The 21,388-nt window shown below is 34.6% G+C and overlaps 2 protein-coding genes and 1 long non-coding RNA gene across 4 annotated transcripts; all 3 read right to left on the reverse strand.

The window, feature by feature from the left end:
- Positions 1 to 5,368: 5,368 nt before the first annotated feature.
- Positions 5,369 to 9,430, reverse strand: LOC127872712 (uncharacterized). 2 transcript variants are annotated; one of them, XM_052416053.1, is made up of 4 exons: positions 9,094 to 9,430; positions 8,193 to 8,250; positions 7,834 to 7,890; positions 5,369 to 6,196 (listed from the first exon to the last, which is right to left on the reverse strand). In XM_052416053.1, exons 1-4 carry the CDS (start codon positions 9,226 to 9,228, stop codon positions 5,922 to 5,924), a joined length of 525 nt encoding a protein of 174 aa, XP_052272013.1. In that variant the 5' UTR covers positions 9,229 to 9,430; the 3' UTR covers positions 5,369 to 5,921. The 2 variants fall into 2 exon arrangements, with proteins under 2 accessions (XP_052272013.1, XP_052272012.1); XM_052416052.1 differs by having other exon boundaries at positions 8,193 to 8,256; positions 9,094 to 9,425.
- On the reverse strand, positions 9,272 to 15,713 carry LOC127875011 (uncharacterized). The gene is made up of 8 exons (XM_052419739.1): positions 15,194 to 15,713; positions 14,042 to 14,163; positions 13,280 to 13,371; positions 12,436 to 12,476; positions 11,319 to 11,480; positions 10,419 to 10,535; positions 9,558 to 9,693; positions 9,272 to 9,276 (listed from the first exon to the last, which is right to left on the reverse strand). The coding sequence occupies exons 1-8, from the start codon at positions 15,680 to 15,682 to the stop codon at positions 9,272 to 9,274; spliced, it is 1,164 nt and encodes a 387-aa protein (XP_052275699.1). The 5' UTR covers positions 15,683 to 15,713.
- Positions 15,714 to 18,965: 3,252 nt separating this feature from the next.
- Positions 18,966 to 19,606, reverse strand: LOC127872716 (uncharacterized). The gene is made up of 2 exons (XR_008045740.1): positions 19,362 to 19,606; positions 18,966 to 19,199 (listed from the first exon to the last, which is right to left on the reverse strand). It is a non-coding gene; the product is annotated as an uncharacterized LOC127872716 (long non-coding RNA).
- Positions 19,607 to 21,388: the final 1,782 nt, after the last annotated feature.

Genomic DNA, 21,388 nt, shown 5'->3' on the forward strand with positions numbered 1-21,388 from the left:
CACTCCGAGAAATATTCCGCAGTTCGGCGATAACTGGAAACAGACTGTGACTATCGAAATTGAAGAGTCATTTACAAATATGGTCCTTGACTCCACAGCAATTGTACACCCAGCATCAGTTTGTCCTGCATACGAACGTTGGTAAAAGGTAAAGCTTGTGTGCCCGATAGGATTATGCACGTACACGAGTTATTCGGTGCCGATATCTTAGCGAAGCCATTTTCTCTCATGTATACACAGATGTTGCAAATCGGGCATATTCCCAATAAAATGAAGGAAGGAGAAATACTCACCTTACATAAAGAAGGTAAAAAAGAAAAGATGAACCACATAGTTACAGGGCAAAAACATTAACATCAAGTTTATTTAAGCTCTATGAAATGATACTAGACCGCTGAAAGAATAATGTACTAAATCAATTAAACAAACTGCAAGGGGGCTTCCAAGACCAGCTGGGCTGCATAATGACGAGTTTTTCGCTCCGCGAATGCTTACACTACGCTCGAGAAAACTCATCCGCAATATTTTTGTGTTACCTGGACGCTCGACAAGCTTTCGACAGAGATTGGCACGAGGGTCTGTTCCACAAATTGCTAGCGTTAAATAATGACCCATTAGCGCCATCGGTCGATAACAACACGCGCGGCAGCTTTCAGAGATATGTACGGTAACACCAAAAGTCGGGTATGCTACCAGGGATTGCACTCATGTGAAATTCCGGTACTCCAGAGTACTCGACAGGGCGGTAAGAGCTCGCCGCTCTTCGACGGACTTATAACGGAACTTATGAATAGTAAAAATGGTGTGTGCCTGTACGATCAAAATGTGTGTGCCCCGACAGTCGCCGACGATATGGTGCTTGTGTCTTTTTCAAAGCATGGACTTGAAAATATGCTAAACATTTGTTTCGAATATTCGAAGAAATCCAGATTCTTGTACAACCACAGTAAATGCGCTGTTGTTGTTTTTCATGAGCAGGGACATAAGCACCAACATTAATTCAAACTGGGTCCTGATCCGATTCCTATCGCAGAAAAATACACGGATCTTGGGATTATCTGCGACAGTGCACTGGAAACAAAGGGATCTATCCAGGAAGCAAGTAAAAAACTACGTGGGACATATTTCAACATATGTGGTACTGGTATTAGCAGCGAAATTGTTAGTGCAAAATCATTGATGACGATATATACGACAGCCGTCCTTCCGAAGGCAATGTACGGTTGTGAACTCTAGAATAACTGTGCAGCAAGTGATGTAGCTCGGGTAGATTCTGCACATAAATTTTGTATAAAACACATGCAGGGTTTGCACAAAAGTATCTCTACAGACTACTGTATTTGTGTATTACATGCATCCCCGATTGCAACATACATGGACTGCTCGAAGTTAAAATTCCTAGACCAGCTATGCAGATTATCGCCAAAGTACCTGATGAAATATCTATTTCACAACAGGTTTCTCAGATATATGAATCTGAAAAAGTGTAGGTTTTATGGCAGACGTGTACATGCTCCTTGGAAAATACGGTCTCCTTCAGTATCTCAATGAATACATCGAATCTGGACTATTCTCAACAAAGTTTGCATGGAAAATAATAATAGACAAAACAGTGAGTTTGCAGGCGAAATTCGATGTGGCTCAGCGACTTTTGTGCAGTGACGAGTACAACCTTCTAGAAAATGTGATTAGACCAGGCAATTGCTCGCCACTGTGAGATATAGCCAGGGCAGATCCAAATCTTCTGACTACCTGTCAAACAATTCTAAATAGCATAGGATTATTGACGTCACGCCCATTTTCTCAAAAGTGTAGCCTGAGCAACTTTATCGTTGATAATATAACTGTAAATTCAATGTGTTTCTGTACCACTAATGACGGACAGCGAACGCGGCTGTGGGAACGTGTTTTTAACCGTATCGGTATATTCCGATTTACGGCATTTATGTCAATTAGCGCCTTTGGGCAAACTGCATCTTTGCTGAAACTCAGCTCAAAAAATGAAAATGAGCGATTCTCAAACTTTTCTATCACGATGGCTGCTTTTCAGCTTTTGAAAGTTGAAGTGTATTAAATTACACATTTTCACTATCTTTACATTTCTCATGAAACGATTTTTGAAAGATGCGTATGTATCTAACAATTGTATCACGCTCGCCATTAGGCTATTCTCATAATCAGTTGAGGTTATCCTTACACTTATGTAAACTACTTTTAACTAAATTTACTCTTGAATTTCGATTTGGTCAAAACCTCAGTGAATAGTCAGGAGTAAAAACGAATCGCTCATACATGTCACTGAATTTTATCAATATGTGGACAATTGCTGTCGCACTGTTTATTGCTTATATAACTTTATGGTGATATTGGCAATTGCAAAAATGTATATTTTATTATGTATGTATTTATTACTTCAATTATAAGAATGTTAATTCTTAAAATGTACCTATTCATTACTTCAATATATTTTATCTGGTTGCTATAAACAATTTATATACGATATGCTGTGAAACTGTACTTTATTCCGATTGCTTGCTGTATATATGTTCTGCTCTCCTACCCTGGGGGAAATAAATGTATATATACAAGAGCATTATATTATAAGTGAGTTGAAGCGTTTAGCAATTACATCAGTATTATTTTTGCGAAGGTGTGAATTTCCTTTACACAGTATACTTTGGGAATCGATCAATCCTCAAACAGAGACAACATCTTTGGCAAAAGAACGTGTTCGTCTGAATAAATTTAATTGTAAAAATAACATATTATGAATTGAGTTTTACATTTAATTCGGTATATGCGAGTTTCCTCCAACTAAATCTGCAATATAAATGGCAAATACCAGGTGACATTTTGGACACCGTTTGAGAAAAGCCTTTGACACAAGTGCGTCATAGATGTTTTCAACCGTTTGATAGCCAAACACATTAAAAAAGCAGTATATTTTAAAAAGGGATTTTCCACAGAATCCCTTTTAAAATGGCCTTTTTCAAGGATATTTCCTACAAATAAACCCTTTTTTTTGTAACTTTTTATAACAAAGTATACAAATGTTATGCTGGCAGTACAACCCTACAACAGAAAATGTTACGCTGGCGGTACAAACTCCCAATGGTTCATTATAACATCAACAAATAATTAACTTAAATGTTATGCTGGAGGTACAAACTCCCAAAGGTTCATCACATGCATTCCACTTTAAAATTAAACAAACAATTGTACGCTGGCGGTACAAACTCTCTAACTATTTATGCTGGCGGTACAAACTCCCAAAGGTTCATTCTATACACTGGCGGTACAACCATCCCAAATGCTTTAAAAAAATGTTATGCTGGTGGTACAAACTCAGGTTCATAATCCTTCAACAGAAAAATTAACTGAAAATGTTACGCTGGCGGTACAAATTCTCAGAGTATCATAATCACAATTGAATACACCTGCGGTACAAACTCTCAGAATCAATGACAGATAATTCTTGAAAATGTTACGCCGGCCGTACAAACTATACAATGACAAAATGTTACGCCGGCGGTACAAACTATGCATAATCACAGACAGATATTTCTTAATGTTACGCCAGCGGTACAAACTCCCTAAGGTTCATAATCACACAGACAGATAATTCTAAATGTTACGCCGGCGGTACAAATTCCCTTAGGTTCATAATCACACAGACAGATAATTCTTTGAAAATGTTACGCCAGCGGTACAAACTCCCTAAGGTTCATAATCAAACAGACAGATAATTCTTTAAAAATGTTACGCCGGCGGTACAAACTCCCTAAGGTTCATTATCACACAGACAGATATTTGAAAATGTTACTCTACAATGACAAAATGTTACGCCGGCGGTACAAACTATGCATTATCACAGACAGATATCTCTTTGAAAATGTTACGCTGGCGGTACAAACTCCCTAAGGTTCATAATCACACAGACAGATAATTCTTTGAAAATGTTACGCCGGCGGTACAAACTCCCTAAAGTTCATTATAACATAGACAGATAAATTCTTTGAAAATGTTACGCCAGCGGTACACACTTCCAGATATGCATAATCACACAGAAAAAATCACACTGAAAAAAATGGAAGGTAGACTTTTAAATGTATAATTTTTAATTTATTTTTTAATTAAAAAACATGTAATAATAAATACAAACACACACAAGGGTAAACCATTATGTTCGCAATCCACCAGTCAGTAGGTCAGAAAATTTATGAAATAGTGTGAATGATTCAATATTTTTTTATGACTAACAAAAATTAATAATTTTTTTTTATAAAAAATACATAACATTTTTTTAACATGTGAAGTCATTTTAAAAATGAAATATTTCAATAAAACAATCTTTACATCAATTATAACCATTCAAAGTTCTTTAACAGTTGCAATTGCTGCAATTTGTATTTTCATTACTAAACAATTCTGCCACAAGTTTAGTTATGTATTGTATAAACAAAACTTTATTGTTTCTCCTGACATACAAACATATTATAGAACATAAAACAAGAGATGTGTTTGTCAGAAACACACTGTCCCCTTACTGCGCTGCGTTGATACATGTTTTTTTTACCTTTGACCTTGAAGGATGACCTTGACCTTTCACCACTCAAAATGTGCAGCTCCATGAGATACACATGCATGCCAAATATCAAGTTGCTATGTGAAGGGGCATAGAAGTTATGAGCATTTTTTGAAACCTAAACGCGAAACCTAAACGCAGTGTGACAGAAAGACGGACAGTCCGATCACTATATGCCCTCCTTCGGAGACATAACAATTAAACATTAGCAATCACAAATTCACAAAATCTATTTTAACAAGGGCTGTTTGTAAAGCATGCATGCCCCCCATATGGGCTGTCAGTTGAAGTGGCAGCCAAATTGTGAATTAGTTTTTGTCACTGTGACCTTAACCTAGTAACCTGAAAATCGATAGGGGTCATCTGCTAGTCATGATAAATGTTCCTATGAAGTTTCATGATCCTAGGCCTAATAATTCTTGAGTTATCATCAGGAAACCATTTTACTGTTTCGAGTCACTGTGACCTTGACCTAGTGACCTGAACATTATTAGGGGTTATCTGCCAGTCATGATCAATGAACCTATGAATTTTCATGATCCTAGGTTTAAGCATTCTTGAGTTATCGTCCGGAAACCATTTTACTGTTTCGAGTCACCCTGACCTTGACCTTGTGACCTGAAATTAATAGGGTCATCTGCGATTCATGATCAATGTACCTATGAAGTTTCATGATCCTAGGCATAAGAGTTCTTGAGTAATCATCCGGAAACCATTTTACTATTTCGGGTCAACATTACCTTGACCTTTGACCTAGTGACCTGAAAATCAATAGCGGTCATCTGTGAGTCATGATCAATGTACCTTTGAAGTTTCATGATCCTTGGCATAAGCCTTCTTGAGTTATCATCCGGAAACCATTTTACTATTTCGGGTCACCGTGACCTTGACCTTTGACCTAGTGACCTCAAAATCAATAGGGGTCATCTGTGTGTCATGATCAATGTACCTATGAAGTTTCATGATCCTAGGCCTAAGTGTTCTTGAGTTATCATCTGGAAACCATCTGGTGGACAGACGGACATACGGACGGACCGACATGAGCAAAACAATATACCCCCTCTTCTTCGAAGGGGAACATAATAAAGCATTTTTATGTGAAGACAAGTTCATACAAAGCATTTCTAAACCGAAATCGAAAATTGGTAGAAAAATGCACATGAACAAATGTACAGTTACAATAGCTTATAAAGGACATCTCACTCAATACTTTCGGGGGATTATAAAGACAACTGGCGAAATAAGGAACATTTGACTGGATACAAATTGTTAAACACTACACCTCAATAATAGTGTCTTATTTGCCCACCAGAGACGTATATTTGCTAAAACAAATTCAATTGACTGATCCAATTTCACCATAAAATGAAACTCTGGGTTGGAATAAACCCATGTGTTCTAATAAAGATTGACGCAGAAGTTCTTGCAATAACCTTAAAATAAACAAAATATATCCTTCAAAAAGGCAGCAGAACACATACAAAATGAGCAACAAGATGTGCATATACTGCATAAATGAAGTATACAGGTCCATCAAGATTTTTATCCACAGATGTTTCTTCCTTTCTTCATCTGAAATCATGACCAGTCGTGATCTGCACAGTGTTGTGTCTAAAATAAAACAAACCACATATCAATGCCAAACAAAAACAAGAGCTTTCTCCATCAGACATATGCCCCCAAAAAACGCTTTTTCAAAACCTAAAGGCAGAGTTTGAAACCTAAAAGCGGACCCTAAGTTTAATGTCAAGGTCAAAGGGGTCAAAATTTGTGTGCGTATGGAAAGGCCTTGTCCATATACAAATGCATACCAATTATAAAGGTTACATCTGAAGCGACATACAAATTATGAGCATTTTTCGAAACCTTTAAGTGATATTATGGGCATTTTTCACTGTTGAATTGAGCTGAAAAGAATTAACAGGTCAAACGAGTTACTTAAAATGAGGTTACTGACCAATTATCTGCAACTCATCTTGCTACCAGTTGTTATTAAAAATATATTTTATATTTGATATCTTACGGGACTCACCCAGTCCTGTAAGCCATCCGTAAAACAAAATTGTGTCTTTGTGTCGTATGAACGAATCTGCACTAAAACTAAATTTAGGTACACATCGTACAAGCATGACCAGTTGTCAAACGAAAGTACAGTTTATATTCAATTTAATTCAAATGCATTATTTTTCTCTTTCAGGGATATTGTTTTAGTATGTTGATGCTGCATTAACAAATCTAAGTATATATGAAGTGAAAACACCAAAAATAAACAATGGTTGCGATAGACACCTATTAACTGTTAGATGCCCATAATATCACGTTAACGCAAGTGTGACGGACAGACATATGGACGGACGGACAGTGCGATCACTATATGCCGTCCTGTAACGTACTGAAAATCAAGCTGTAGAATAATTTATTTTTATTTTAAATGCCTTATAGGCTACTCAACAATACTTCAAATAAAATGCATTTTAAAACCTTGAAAAGCTGAAAACGTGAGAATAAAAGAAATGTTAACAAAACATATAAAGGCTTAATTAATGCTTTAATATCTGTAGAACACTAGTTGCAGTATCGAGTTAATTTTGCGAGAAAATATCATTCAAGTTGTGTTCCTTCAAGGCATGGGAATTCCATTTTTAAATAAATGGATGAAAGTTAACCTTAACCTTGTCTTCCACTAGATTAAGGCAACAGGAAGAGCGACACATGATTGAAAATATTTGTGCCAAGTTTAATAAAATTCACTCAATACATGACTAAGTTATGCTCTGGACACAAACAGGATGCAACATTGTACCATATAAAGACATTTGACCTATAATAGTGACATTGACCTTGGAGGTAGGGAACTGGTATTTAAGCATACACAGTCTAATGATGAGGATCTTTTGTACCAAGTTTAATGAATTTCGCTTTATAAATGACAAACTTATGCTCCTTGGGACAGATGGACGGTCGTGATTCCCATATCCCATTTACTCCAGGACTCTGGGGGTTACTGGTTCGAGCCCTGATGGGGGCTACTTTTTTTCCTTTTTTTAAAATTTTATTCTTGATTTTTTACTTGACCTTTTTAGATCCAGTGTTTACATTTATCAATATAAAGCACTTAAAGGCAAACTACAAAACATGCCAAAATCTGTGCAAAGGCCCCTTTACTATAAATCAGTTTTAATACTATTATTACTTATTTTTATAAAAACCATCATATGTTCAAAGAAAAAAAAGAGCAATACACAAACCATATATAAATCTTCTCTTCCTTTTGCCAAACCCTTTCCCACCAGAAGTGTTATCATCTGAAATGTTTTAATGGAATATTTTCATATGGATTACACTCAAAATTACACAATAATTTTCTACAGATGGGTTTGAGAAGGATAAGTAGAAACAAATTTTTTATGAAATAATGTTCATAATTATTTAATTGTCACATTTTTACTGTAAAACACATACTTAAACTTAAGATTGTTCTTCCTGATCCTGTCAAATTCAAACTAAATACATAACAAATGAATTTCAACTCTATAACGAATGTAAAAAGATAACTTTAATGATATTTTCAAGATTTATGATAATAATAAATATCATATATATTTACTCTTCTTTTTGGCAACCCTGAGGTCAGAAGCTTCGTCTCCAGTTTTCCGCTTTTTTATCTGTACCTAGAATTATACAAATTACACCTCAATATTGTATTTTATTATTATACATGTATCTCATACTGTTTTCAAATTACATATTGTAAGGGTCCATCAGCCCATGTTTGAAAGCAAATATCCAAGCTCTTGGCATTGTGGTTTCAAGGAAGGAGTTTTTACAATATACATATAGGAAAACATATTTGCCTTCAGGGTTGGGCCAATTTTGACCTTTAAAGGCATAATTTGAACAATATTGGTAGAGGTGTTCCAGACGATGTTTAATGCCAAATATCAAAGCTTTAGTTTTAATATTTCAGAGTTTTTTAAAGTTTTTTAAACTTTTCACTATATACATTTAAGGAAAAAACATTTGTCCCCCGGTATGGGGCAATTTCGACCCAAGAGGCATAATTTTAACATTCTTGTTTACTGTTTAGGTTCTTCATATGATGTTTCATGCCAAATATTAGAGCTCTAAGCTCTAGATGTTACTATATACATATAAGGAAAACTATCCGTTTCCATGGTAATATGAGTTATGCAAAGAACATTCCTGCCAAGTTTCATTAAGATTAGCCGAGTGGTTGATTAAGATTTACAAACTCAACATGTATATTCTAAGAGTATATACCATATGCTAGAAATGCAATATGGATGATTATCAAATCAGTTGGGGGGGAAATTTATACTCTGAAATGTGAAGAATGGGGCTGAATATCTCCCAATATTTAGGCAAAAATGAGCACTGTTACATATCTGACACACGACAAGGACCAATACCAGTCACAATAGCTCACCCTGAGCACGGTGAGCTCAGGTTAGCTAACAATATATGACCTCATTGTAGAAAAAGCTCACCAATGGCTGTCTGTTTTCCTTTTCAATCAGTTCACGAACTTCAGGAACCATTCCTTGTCCTGGTGGAAAGGCCTGCCTTATAGGTTGTCTCGGTAGCAGTGTTAAAGGAAATACTCCAGAATCTAAACTGTCCATGTTGGAATTGAGCGATTCGTAAAAGTCTAGCCACTTTTGTGTACTATCCTGCTTTTTGAAAATTAGTTTCAGAGCTTTAATTTGTTTAACATTTTTATCTATTTCAATTTTACTAAAATTTGGCTTCAATATTTCTGGCTTTCCACTTGGCGCTTTATTCAAAAAGTTCCCATTTAGGGCTGACCACGGCTGTGATTGTACCCCTTTATAAAACACTTTTACACCACCGTCCACAGAAACAAATTTAAAGTGCAAAGGTTGGGTGATGTGGTCAACTTTGTTTAAATCATCCTCAATCCATGACTTAATATCAAATAATTGTGCGATACGCTCTGCATTTTTCAAAACGTTTAAGAAGTCATCAAAATATTCAGCATCTTTAGTATTTAATAGCCTGGAAACCTCACTAAATTTTGCATCAATGTCTTCATGCGTGTGGCCAACAATAAGGAAGGACATATGAACCTGAAATATAATATATAATTATCAAATCCGTTAAATCAAATACCTTCAGTCAATAAAGTTGACAATGGCTGAACAAGATAAATGCCTTTCCCAAGTTTTATCATAATTTGATTTTAAAAAATGCATAAACTACAAGATGGAATAATACTAAGAAAAACTATTCTTTTAATAATCAAATATAAATAATTTATATGTTTAGGCTACAAAAATGTTACCTGAAATAAAAGCCAAAAAGATGCAATTCTATAATTTTGAAAACAAACATTGCAGGATTCAAAACTATCATGTTTTTAGTGATATATATGATACACAGTAGTTGGCAACAATAACATATCTAGTCACATAGTGCACTTTTAAAGTTAATTAGTTATAGTAACTATCCTTTCCCTGATAGATACATGCTTTTACGATCCCTATCGATTCCCTGAATAGACGTGTTTCCGCGACGTTATCGATTTCCTGGTAAACAAGGTCTATTTGTAAAACATGCATGCCCCCCTATATGGGCTATAAGTTGTAGTAGCAGCCATTGTGTGAATACGTTTTCTTCGAAGGGGGGCATAAAAAGCATTTCTACTAAATCATGCTACAGAGGTTGAATAATTGTAAGTAGTGCACATGAATATTCAAATAATCAAGTTAATGAAAATGAAATTATTTGAATACTCATCCTTAAGAAAGACTGTAGTAAAACAGACACTGTGATCTTTGAAATCAACACTCACCTCATGGAAAACCTGTTCTGCCACTAACAATTCCAGAAATGCAAATACATAACGGTTCTTATTTTCCCTCCAACAGTTGTCTGCTTGGATAAACAAATTTGGAGGCAGGAAGTTGTTCTGGAATAAAAACATCCACAAAATTATTGCACAATAATGTTGTTCTCTAGAGTAAACAACAAGTAAAACTACAACATAGGGAAAACAATAAAAGTAAGATGGTCAGTGTTTATATCACATGATCATACACAAATATAGCTAGTCTGGCGAAAATGTGTTATACTAATGCTTTTTGTACGACTCGTATTCTGATGTAATCTATCCTATTAACCAACCTAAGCAAGAATTTATGAATCATGATCCTCTATACAAATTCATAAAACCAGGGGTCTCACTCTGGTTTGGGGGAACACCAGGGCGAAATCAGGCATCATTTTCCATAGGAGAATTTCAACCAAAACATAAGAAACTATAAAATATTTGTTTTAATCACTTAATTTGTCCTTTTTACTACAATCTATTAACAGTTAATACTTATCTATCAATTCTATTTAGTTTGAAACATCTTGAACTTGACAATTCTGGGTCTAGGGCATTCAATTGTCTTGCATTTTTGCGGCATTTTTATCTGAAATGGGGGAACTATATTCTTTATGCTGGGGAAATATGGCCTTATTTAAACCCCAAAAACCAGAGATCGAGACCCCTGAAAATACTGACTGTACTATCACCATCTTTACCAAAAAAGCCATCATGTGGTATTTCACAAGTGTCAAGGGCTTTGGTTATTTTCAGAAATGTAGGTGCTTGAATGGCTTGCTTACAATTTTTTGTCGTCCAAGTATAATTATGTAAGATAACATGTACACAAACATTACTCACATGTACACAAACATTACTCACATTTGCCCTCGCTTGACGTAGTAGCTCTTTAAGTATGATGTTGATTGTCAAGTTGGGATCATGAGGATATTCATTAATGTCCACATAGGCATGAAACCCTCCATGCCCGTGACTTAGCACTCCAGTGACATGAGTATGCAGAAGATCCACTGCATGCAGATTCTGTAATTTTTCACATAACAGTTACAAAATCTTGCACAATACATCATTTAAATTTGGAAATCAAAAACGAACAAAATACTGAATCTTGTTTGTGTATTACGTATCCTAAAACTTAACAAGCATATCTGATTAATTGTTATCACCTGCCAAATAAAAAGCCTTTAGTTTCAATCAAACTCATAATTCTTGAGCTGAACTTAACAAAATTTGCTAGCGTACCACCACAATACGATACTAAGTAACAACTTTTCACTATTTTTGTTTTTTTAAGCGCCGCAAGTGTCCTAGAGACAACTTTAAATATAAATTAATAAATTTTGCATCAATGGTTGAATGGCAAGATATGTATTTTAGGAACTCATTAAATAAATGCTTTTTAATGTAAATATAGAATATTATGTAACTGTCGGATAGAGATCAAGTTTATCCTGCGAGGATGAGAAACATGTAGTGCTAGACTTTCAGAGTGCTACAAAAATTTTGAGCCGAGCATGATAAACTTGATATCTTTCCAACACTCACATGATATTCTATTTATCCCATTATTTTGTGGTGTTTATCGTTCAAAAAAGAGTAAAAATACTTAAATCTAAAAAAATAACGCTGGTGTCCCAATTTTGCTTGAAGTATTTGTTTACTTCAAACCTAATCATTTGCTATGACATCACATTGAAATATATATTGTTCCAAAAATAAAGATTGGAAACCATATTCTAAAAATATTTATAGTTCACAGCTCATATTCATACGATCACTTGTTATACTATTGGTTTTCGTTAGGTAATAGGATAAACATTTATTTCAGAAAAAAATATACCATACAAACTGTTTATATGCCCCTTTTATGGGTAACATTCTGTAAAGACAATTGCAAGCTTAAGACACACAGAGTAAGACACACAGGTGTGAGCTAAAATAGATTACCACCTAAGGCACAAAACCTCCTTTATCCTACCTTTGGGTTCCTCCCAGCAAAATGTGGCAAATTGGTCTTTGCTGTAAAAAATAGAGAATAGATTTATGCAATAAAAATTTAAAAAAACAACTGTTTGTATATTTGTTATATAAAAAATTAAATCACATATTATGTAAAGCATTCCTTTTTGGTACCATTGTATCCTGTGTGCAACTGTGGATGTAGTAAAAAAGTCTGGACAGGAAATTAAATTAATTACAGTATTTCATGCTTTTCAGTGAAAGAGCGTAAAAAAAACAAGAGAACAACAACATGATTTACTAATGACAAATCATAATACTATATATTTCAAAGTGTAAGATCGTAATATATATTTCATGGGTTGTAACAGAAACTCGTTATTTTCACTTGTGAAAATATTGTTTCGGTGACCACTCATGAAATATAATGCAATCTTACACGGAATCCAACAAATGTCCTCTATGACATAGATATATATATATATAATTATGGAAAAATTTAACATGTATATATGCATGGAGAAAGAAATGCAAATTTAAAACTCTTTATGGCCTATAGTTAAAGGCTTTTTCTTCAAAATAATGGGAATTATTTTTTATAATGACATAATACAAAATGAAAGATTTTGTTCTGTTACAGTTTACACATTCAACAAAAAATTCATTCATTGTAATGTTTAGAAATCTTTATTATGGTGACCTATTTTTAGAAATCAGGTCAGGACAAATAATTGTTTTTGCCATTGTAACAAGGCCCCATCAAAGGCAGAACACTGGAACTTGGGAATATAGTTTTATGACTAGTTAGGATTTTCAAACTGCTCCTGTCAAAATTAAAGTGTATGGACACTTTAAATACCAACCTTGATCCATACCATCGATAATTATGGACATGTGCTGGCTTGGATTGCGTTGTGCCTGGTCTTTTTTGTTGTAATAGTACTTCCTTTCTAACCTGGATATCATTAAATAAGAGCTTTGAAGTTGCAAATAGTTAATAGTTTTAAGTGCATCTGTTTCTTTTGACATCAAACATTTAATAGGCAAAATTAAATTAAATTTGAAAGATGTATATCATTTCTTTGTTTACCATCATTAATGGGCAGTATGCAGGAAACACAAATATGCAGGATATACAATGTAGCACCTTTCTACCTATTTCACTTTGAATGTTTAAAAACATTTATGAAACTACATATTTATTTTCAATAAGTTTGGTGAATTTGGGATATCAATACATATGTAGGATTTATGGGGCTTAAATGTCTTTTCAATTTAAGATAAAAGTCAATGAGCTTGATTAACTGAATAACTTTTACTAATTACCAGTGGTTATATAAAATAAGCCTTAGGGAAAGATATAGAGCAAAATTGGAGGATGCTGCACCCTGCAAGAAAATGTCAATGTCAGTCCAAAATTTTCACCATGAACCTTTTTATAATTTTCAATCTAGCAGCACCCAGTAAATTTTTCTGGTCATTAATCTTTCCCCTAATAATACACAGTCTGATTTGCATTCTGAACTTTAGAAATGCTTCTTACCATGTTTGTAAGGGAGTTATTCATTAAAGATTTGGTTACAAAAATAAATGAAAAATAAAAGAAATGAAAATACATAAATTACATTTGACGAATATTATGCTCTTCTTTCTTTTTCTTGTAGAAAGCACGCATCTCGAAAGAGGTGGTTTTGCTCATTAGCCTTTCTAATGTCACACAAGTTGTACATTTGCTGAAGCTGTTGGTCTGAAACATATATCGATCACTGCTTATGTTACACAGCTCCAGATAACTGATTCATTTTTGTTGTTGTTTAGAACCCATTTCGAAAATAAATTCCTGAAAATAAATTACCAATGCCTTTTTGGAGTATCCTTTCTGATGCATCACAATGAAGGTTTTAAGTCTTAAAAAAGTCCATGAAAATTGTCGTTTTACACTGTAACAGTTTAACCCTTTGCATGCTGGGAAATTTGTCGTCTGCTAAAATGTCGTCTGCTGAATTTCTAACATTCGCATTTTCGTCGATTTTTTTCAAAGAATACTATCAGAATAGCAAACAGTTTGGATCCTGATGAGACGCCACGTTGTGTGGCGTCTCATCTGGATCCAAACTGTTTGCAAAGGCCTTAAAAATTTGGTTCCCTCATTGTAAGGGTTAACAGATGAGAAAGAATTAAGAAAGGCCAGGCTCTTTCAAGATACAGAGGCAATGAAATGGTGTTTTCACCAGGACTGGCATTCCAGAAAGTTTTTAGAGAAAATCTTAAATTCTACTTTTTCTAGTAAATTTTTTGAAGCAATATCCTTTCTATGTATGCGTATTCGCCTATTGTACATGTGTGCCTCATTCTAAAACATATTTAATGTAATATAGTTAAGTTTTTGATTGTGTAGCATATTTTTTCATTTTTAAATTTTAACCAGATGTGTTTGTAAAACACTATATCCCCCATATATTTGACCTTTGTCGTTGACCTCGAGAGAATCTGATTCAACTGTATATTATTATATCTAGTAACTGACAAAAAAAAGGTTACATGTTTATTGGTGTTAGACCTTGTAACAAATGCTGCAGACATTCAAAGGATATACTCAACACAAGATTCATTATGTGACAGCTGTAATAAAAAAACATATAGCTATAGATTCTAATTTTACGATGCCAAATTACATGTATTACAACTAACGCAGGTACATGTACATGACTTTGTAGTTTAAAAACGTCATATCAGCATAAAATTGTTTGTAATCCACAAAAAACACATTATTTTACCTTTTTCGTTTTAACAAACTGGAAGCTGTCAATCCATTTCTTGTAGAACTGGCTTTTGCTCACTGGATTTTCCACATCCATTTTGTATTGTTCATAAATATAACTTTTCACTGTTCCATATGGCATCACAATCTCGTTTCGGTGAGGCATTCTTTCGCCATGAAATCTGAAGTAATCCTCCAGCCAAGCAATCAAAAGTAGAGTGCTCTTGTCCCAGTTACGTGGGGATTTCCCAGTTGGAGCTTCCTTGTTATTCATGCACATATCAGCAACTGTAGTTAATGTATTCTTGTTAACTCTCAATGCAGCCAAAAATGCTTTTGTACATAATTGTACTTCTTGTTTTTTAGACTGTACTGAAAAGTACCTGTATTTTCCGACTTTTTCAGATTTTTCATATGATGCTTTCAGCAGTGTTATCCTAGTCAATTTTGGATTATGCCAGAATTTTTCACGAATATCACGGACAAAATTAATATTCAACTGCATAATACACCGTTTTCCACAATAGCAGGGTGTGTTAAGTGCTGGTTTAATACTAAGAAACTTCAATGCTTTTAATTTCATTCTTCCTTCTGACTTTACCTCACCTGAAAACAAATGTTAAAACCAAGGCATAACAAATGGTTATTTTCTAGTTTAGTTTAAACCTATTTATTTTAGCTCGATTGCATAGAAAGTAATTCCTACTTATTTGAAATGCTCTCGAGTCCGTTTCCTGGGCCTAGAACCAGTACTTGGTGTCTATATGGGAGATCGAAAGAACGCTCCCACAGCGGGGATCGAACCCGTGACCTCCCTGTCGCTAGGCGGACACCATATCCATTACACCACGGCGACCTCATTTATTTTCTAGCATTAAGACTGGTGTTTTAGAATGTAAACAGAAAGGCTAAGAATTTTTTTTAAGTTCCTTAAATTAGTTTTAGCAATAACGTTGTAATGTGTGGGTTTATGGCACATTTTTGTCTAAATCTGAAACATATTTTAATTCGTTTTTTGATTGGGATAGTATTAATTATTGAATTTTAAGGGACTAGGGCAACACAAATCATCAAAATCAAAAGTTAAAACAACTACTTAAGCGATGCCAAATTCTGACCCATTACTATTTCAAAAGCCTTAGATGTCGAATTCAACACTGACAATGGGAAAAAAACAATGTAAAGTGAGCATACATTTTCCCCTTCTATGCAATAGTTACTGAGAAACAGCTCCAGACTGGAAAAAAATTGACAAAATTCACTATTAAACAAAGGCACATGCTAAAATTTCAAAAAAGCCTGACAAAATTTCCCTCAAAGTTGTACTGTACTTACTTTGAATGTACTTGTGTTCTGTTTTCTTTTTCGGCTTAGCTAAAACCTGTTCGATGTCATGTTCAGAATCTGTAGAAGACAAAAACATTAAGCTTTCATCGCTATCCCAAATGTCTAAATATTCCTCATCACGCTGTACTTGTTCGCTATCTGTCATAGCACAGTCAGCAGATCCTGTAATGTCTTGTAATGTGGTCATAGAACAATTCACTGGGTCCCCAGAATCGGAGTCTGACCACCTTACTTGTACCAGTTCTTCATCGCTACTCCAGTTTACCTGGATTAGCTCTGGCTGCATGAATACAACCGCACATAAACACTGAAATAAAAACAAAATTTAATTTTAACTGTTTCCACCATAAATTATTTGTGAACAGTCTTCACAGTAATATATTTTAACCACTAGCCCGAATTATGATGCTTTATTGGAAACAGACAAAAAATCCAATAGCCCGACTATATAAATTATTAATTTCTAGTAGCCCGATTAACATTTAACCAGTCCTGGGCTGTCGGGCTTATAGTTAGCGTGAAGACTGTTTGTGAAGTTACAAGAATAAATACTGTGCACAACCTGTTAGGAATATAATTATATAAAATCACAATTTCAATTGCCCATCCTTACAAGTTACTGGGTATCCGGACAAAACCCCTCCCAGACATAAACCCTTCTTTCAGCCTAACAAGGCGAAAACTGTATGATAATAAAAACCAATGGTCGGGCAACCAAATCTTTCATTGAACAACCATTTTAAAAGTAAGTAGTTGACCGAAAGCCAACTGTAAATAAAATGCCATTTGGCAAATTTTAATCTTGAATTAAAATGTTCAATTTATGACGCAAGTTTATTCTGTTTACAAGTTGTCACTATACCTTTCTAAAAATAGATCACTGAGCGATGTTAACTTTAAACTTTTTTATGATTGGTTGATTTGCTAACTCGAGCGCATGGGTTTTCGAAAAATAGTTCATACTTGTTTTTGTAAGCGTTGAACACACAGCAATCAGGGCTTGACACTAACTTTTTTACCTACTGACCCAAAGGACCACCAGCTTTTATATATTACTGGTCCTCCAAGATTTTAAGTGGTCCGACAATATCTATGTTATTTTACCTACATTTCAATTAACTTTCCGGACTATCCACAATGTATTGTGAATTTATAAAAAGAAAACTATACTATCTACTGAACTATCTCTCGTCCTTTTCATAATTGCTGTACTTCAAGCTTCTCTTCATTAGTTTAAGGGTTTTTAGGCGGAGGTAGCAGGTTCAATCACCCCGGAATGAAATTCCACATCGTGAAAATTTGTTATCTTGAAAATACGCACATTTATTCTCCGGCAATATCAAAACATTATTCGGCGCTCTCCATTGTAAATTTGCACGGTAAACAAAGTATATTCTGATGGTACTAAGATCAATAAAATGCTAATTATTGCTCCTTTTTCAAAATAATAAATACCATTTTGTTAATTTCTCAATCAAAACGCTTCGAATTTTATGTTAATTTGTGTATCGATCACGGCGAAGTCCAGAGACATTTGCGGAATGCAAATCGATTTTTTGATCCGACAACAGGTTTTTGTCATTCGGGCATCTAGAAAAATTGGAATTTCCAATATGTTGCTATTTTTCATCCCAGTCTCGAGTAGGCCCAAAAAATAATGATGAAATTATCGGTTTATTATGAACAAATAAAGTTGTTTATTAATCATTAATGAAAACAGCTTTCCACCAGTATTTCACATTGAGCCGGCCAGGATTTTTAACTGGTCCGACGGATCAACCAAATTTCTAGTTTCACTGATCCTCCCTATTTTTTACTGACCCCGGGTCAACGGACCACTGTTAGTGTTGAGCCCTGGCGTTAAAATAATTGAACTGCAGAATGCAATCGCAGATTGCAGAAATGAACTGTGCGCCAATTTAAAGACTATAAAATGTGCGACTTCAATCAAAGGCCATGAGAAAAACAATGACTCAAATTGTAAACTACAATGTAACATCCTCTAAGATAATTTAAAGGGATGGTAAACTACAGTCATTTGTATACACACTTGAAGTTTCCACTACCAAATGACAAAAATGGCAATAAATTAGCCTACTCTTACTAGAAAACAGCCATGTGTGCTCTTAAAAGAACAAAAAGTACCAGTACATCATTGATTTTGTGTTAACGTAAACGGTGTCCATGTACATACTGTACAAATGTATTTTTCAAAGTGAATGGCTATGTGTCGCTAAATGCGTGTTACTGGGGATTTCAAGTCTGTAATTGGATGGTTTATTATGTGTTTTACTGTCAACTGTCCGACTTTTCACGGATTCACCCTACAAGTAGTCGAGTAATAAACATTGGACACTTGATGAGCATTTCCATTAAAAACAAGGGACAAAATTGTCACAAAACCAGGTTTTCATTGTGAAAAAAAAATCTGATAAAGGGAGAAAACTCAAACTGAACTTTTGAAATGACCAAAAAAAATTAACCCCCTTTGTAAGTTTTTTTTTTTTTTTAATCTATTTTTAGTCGTGGCGACCTTGACATTGGAGATATTGACGTGATTCTTTCGTGGGACACACCGTCCCATGATGGTGAACAAATGTGCCAAATGATTTTAAAATCTCACAATGAATGACATAGTTATGGCCAGGACAAGCTCATTTATGGCCATTTTTGACCTTTGAACTCAAAGTGTGACCTTGACCTTGTAGATATCGACGTAATTATTTCGCGCGACACACCGTCCAATGATGGTGAACAAATGTGCCAAATGATTTTAAAATCTGACGATGAACGACATAGTTATGGCTCGGACAAGCTCATTTATGGCCATTTTTGACCTTTGAACTCAAAGTGTGACCTTGACCTTGGAGATATCGACGTAATTATTTCGCGCGACACACCGTCCAATGATGGTGAACAAATGTGCCAAATGATTTTAAAATCTGACAATGAACGACATAGTTATGGCCCGGACAAGCTTTTTCCGCCAGCCCGCCAGCCAGCCAGCCAGCCCGCCAGCCAGCCAGCCCGCCCGCATTCGCCAATCTAATAACCAGTTTTTTCCTTCGGAAAACCTGGTTAAAAACCTGTGGATTTCCTGTTCTAAAATTATAAAGTCGGACACATGTAAATTTCATCGGAATTGAGTGAGTTATTACGTCTGACTTACGTACTGTCCGAATTTACGTACTAAACCAGTAACCTAGTTTACCTTATCTCAACGAACAGAAGACGTTTCCTTCGCTAAATCGACATTAACCTTACTTTCATCGTAAAAGAAGTTAAACAAATAGTCAGCACTTCTTTAAAATACATTATAAACACAAGTATTTTATATAAACACATGTCAACACTTTTCTTCGTATAAAAACACCCGCCATTTTGTAGCAAATAATTTCATTGGTTGACAGGAATCTCAACAATCAGCCAGTTTTTCTAATAACATAATCGCGTTTCAAAAACTAATTCTACAAATCATTTTGTAAAATAAATCGGTGACAGATATTTCTTAAAAATAACATGAATAATATTATTGTGCTAAATATTACTGAAATATACACATTGCTTTTTTGCAACAGGTTACATTCAACTAAATATTAATTGTGATTCCAACAAACTGCACACGGCTGCTTTACATCGCAACTTCTGGACTTATTTATAAACGCTGCAATAATCAGGCAACAAAGTTAGTTTGTTTACACTAACACCAAAAGAAAATATGGAAGAAGGTCGGCGCTACTGTTGGGTTACTTGTTATGCCATACGCACGCTATTTCATACCGAAACAATGATACTGCACAGTACTCCGTGGCAAAAAATCTAATCATAACATGCAACACACTGTCATGTGTAAACTTATTTAGAAGCTTGTAAAATCATTTGTTTATAAATATTATTGAGTTAAACGAATAAAAATATCAAACACGTTAGTTTGTTTTTTGTTGCTGTTTTTTCTGCTTTGAAATGGCCCCAAAAATGTTTTGGATTGTTAATACCATTGTCCATAGCGATTTAATGAACGAGTCTACATAAAAAGCGTTTAACAGCGGGTTGTTTCTCATTAACCATCGATTCAAACGTTAACGGAATAATAAACAAACATAATTTTAACAATCTTTATTACAATTAATTGTGCATCGATCATCAGCACGTACGTGGTTTATACAAACGGCATCGATAATAGATCGTTATTAACGTTATTAGCAAGAAGTTTAATTTTGCCGAACGAAACGTATTTGCAAACTATTTCATCACTTAATCTTTTTTTTGTATTTCTGTTTTGTTTTAAAATCATTTTTGGGAGGGTGAGATTTGTATAAATTGCTAATCTCCTACTGGCAGCACGTGTATCTATGTAAATGCTTAGAACTCGGAAAAAGAACGATTACTAGTATCTCGGTTTACATACTGTATATCAGGAACCCAATAAACTGGCCTGGCAGGGCCTAAAATTTATCAAGTTTGAAATTTAATCTCTGATTTTTACAGACTTTACAATATCTTAATTTTATGTACGAATACACATAGACATATAATCCAATTTTCAAAGTTTCACGAGCTACATATATTTAACAACGAATAGAATTTTAAAAATCTTGAATGAAATAATTCAATCAACAGTGATAGGATTCGGTTCAAATTTCAATCGAAAAGATCGCATCTTTTATTATAATTTCTCCAAAAATTCCGGGACAAGCAGCAATGGTCATTTTATACGACTAGGCATATACTACTTCTCTATTGATTATGGTGATAAAAGTGATTTGTTACTATTGTTAATATTGTTTCTACTGAGTAATTACACTACCACTTCCACCACCACCACCGCCACTACTACTACTACTACTACCACCACTACTACTAC

Source organism: Dreissena polymorpha, chromosome 3 (assembly GCF_020536995.1).
Source record: "Dreissena polymorpha isolate Duluth1 chromosome 3, UMN_Dpol_1.0, whole genome shotgun sequence".
Lineage (NCBI taxonomy): Eukaryota > Metazoa > Mollusca > Bivalvia > Myida > Dreissenidae > Dreissena > Dreissena polymorpha.